This window comes from Helianthus annuus, chromosome 4, assembly GCF_002127325.2.
Source record: "Helianthus annuus cultivar XRQ/B chromosome 4, HanXRQr2.0-SUNRISE, whole genome shotgun sequence".
NCBI lineage: Eukaryota > Viridiplantae > Streptophyta > Magnoliopsida > Asterales > Asteraceae > Helianthus > Helianthus annuus.
In genome coordinates, this window is record NC_035436.2 from 88,801,369 (window position 1) to 88,803,745 (window position 2,377).

The 2,377-nt window shown below is 48.0% G+C and overlaps 1 protein-coding gene across 1 annotated transcript; it reads left to right on the forward strand.

Moving 5' to 3' along the window:
• Positions 1–914: 914 nt before the first annotated feature.
• On the forward strand, positions 915–1,541 carry LOC110914357 (SH3 domain-containing protein C23A1.17-like). The gene has a single exon (XM_022159153.1). The coding sequence runs from the start codon at positions 915–917 to the stop codon at positions 1,539–1,541; it is 627 nt and encodes a 208-aa protein (XP_022014845.1).
• The last annotated feature ends 836 nt before the right edge of the window (positions 1,542–2,377 follow it).

Below are 2,377 nucleotides of genomic sequence, written 5' to 3' on the forward strand. Positions count from 1 at the left end.
GTTCAGCCCCAAAGGCTGGGGAGGTTCAGTCATGTAGACTGAGGGGCCAATCTTTGAGATTGGGGAGGTTTTGGTCTGTAAGGCCAGGGAGTTAGTCTGAGAGACTAGGAGGTTCAGTCTGAGAGGCTGGGAGGGTAGTCTAGTGAAACTAGGAAGAAATGCTTGCTTGCTTATTGGTGACTAACATGTTTATTTGATTATATGTTGATTGTTTGTGCATATGTGTGGTTGTGTTACAGACATCATGCCTTCTTCATCAGACACTGGAGTTTCAGACACTTTAGATCCTATGGCGATCGTATCAGATGACAGAGTTTTGTCAGAGCGAGAGGTCTACACTTCCGACACCACCAGTACTGATGATGACGATTTCCAGCCCTTTGCGCTGCCTGACGTCGGAGCTGAGCCTGCTGATGGCTTTCCTGTCGGGGACTTACCACTTGCGGTGATCCCTGCTCCTATACCGCTTGCTGCTTATCCAGTCGTAGATATGCCACTCGATGTTGTTTCTGATGACGACATCGATCTGTTTGAGGAGGACCCACCTGAGGCTAACCATGAGGGCGGGACCCCTATTGCTGCTGATGTCATCTAACCCATTGCTGGTGCTCCTGCAGAGGAGGCTCCTGTTGATTCACCTGTCCCAGATTCCTTTGAGTCCGTGGCGTCTACATCTTTGCACACTCAAGGAGTGCAGCATCACTCTCATGACGCCGACTCTGACATGGCGCCATCAGCTGCACCGCTCCCGCACACGACTTTGAGTTTGATCACGAGTTGACGATGATTTTGATCATGTCTTTCCCCCTGGTTTTGATCCTGACCAGGATATCGAGTTCATTCACTTAGACTAGCCCTTAGAGGAGCCTATAGCCCCTATCGATCCTTTGTTTGATGATCCGGCTGATTTTAATATGGATTTTGTTGACCTGGAGCCTGTCGTGACCCCTGAGCCAGTCATTGCTCCTGATCCTGCATTAGAGCATGACCCTGTTCATGATGATGCACCCGCTGTTGCCCCTTTTGTTGATATACCCATTGCTGATCATCCTGTTGTTGCTCCACCATGGGTGGATGATCATATTGTTGACGCTCCTATTGACGCTCCACTCTTGATAGAGGATCCTGTTGTTGCACCATTTCCTGATCCTGTGCCGGTGCTGTTCAACCATGCACCTTTTGCAACTCATGTAGATCCACGTTACGCCAACACTCGTAACGGGTGGATTGATGACGACGATGATTACCCACCATTTGTGTTACCTGTTACACCACTAGTAGCCCCCGTTTCAGCACCCATTTCTGCACCCACTAATATCCCACTGATTCCCCCACACATCACAGATGCTCATCGCATAGATCTTCCAGTTACGTTCCTTCAGGACATACCGCCGCCGCGTCCTGGAGAGGGGTCATCTAGGCAACCGCCTGTCCCTGTTCCACTAATGATGTCATTACCTTTTCCATTCACATCACAATTTCCCCATGTTGCACCACCCACTGCACCGTCCTTCACTCCGTCGAGCGAGCCATTTCTATAGACTACGCCTCCTATCATGCCACTGTCTGATCCGTATCACCCATACCATGTTGGGTACTCTACGGAGGACATCCTTACTTCTCTGATGATACAGCAGGAGGCATTGACACGTCATATTCAGGAGCTGGAGAGAGCTCAGCGACCACCTTGCCATTGTCAGATCCCGTTTGCAGCATCACACCCTCCGCGTCCACTTTCACCCGACTCAGACGTCCGTTTCTTGACCTCTGAGCAGCAGATAGCATATTTTCTGCGTGTCTGTCGTGCTTTAGAGCAGGATTGGTTACATATACATCGCCTGTATTACTCTCATTTTCCTCCTCCTCCTCCGCCATCAGCATAAGCATTTTGATTCGACGCAGGTAGACTTTTGGTGAGAGGACCGTGATTGTGCAGACTATACAGCTTTTGAAGACCGCATTTTGATATCATGACTTTTGATGCTTAGTTTTGATGGTTGTTGTAGTTGATTAGACAGTTCAGACGAGGGCGATGTGGTCCTTAGTCACTTTTGATGTATGATACAGTCACAAAACTTGTAAACATTGTACTGTGGTCTTGATTTATGATAGCGCAATCGCAGTATTCTCATTATATGTGATGTTGGGTTGATTGTTTATATTCTATAACATGAGATGATATGTGCTTGATATTGTTGTTGCGTACGTATACCATTTACTTACTCTGACCTGACTAACGTGAAACATCTTTTAGAAGATGCCACCAAGACGTGATCCGCGCATGCCCACTAATGAGGCAGAACTTCGAGGAATCATTGTTGCCGCTATCGTGCAGTATGCTGCTTCTCATGCAGAAATGAGTGGAAATATCTCGCAT

Bases quoted from the DNA above. Each gene is read 5' to 3' on its own strand.
- LOC110914357 (XM_022159153.1), top strand. From the start codon at position 915: ATGGATTTTGTTGACCTGGAGCCTGTCGTGACCCCTGAGCCAGTCATT.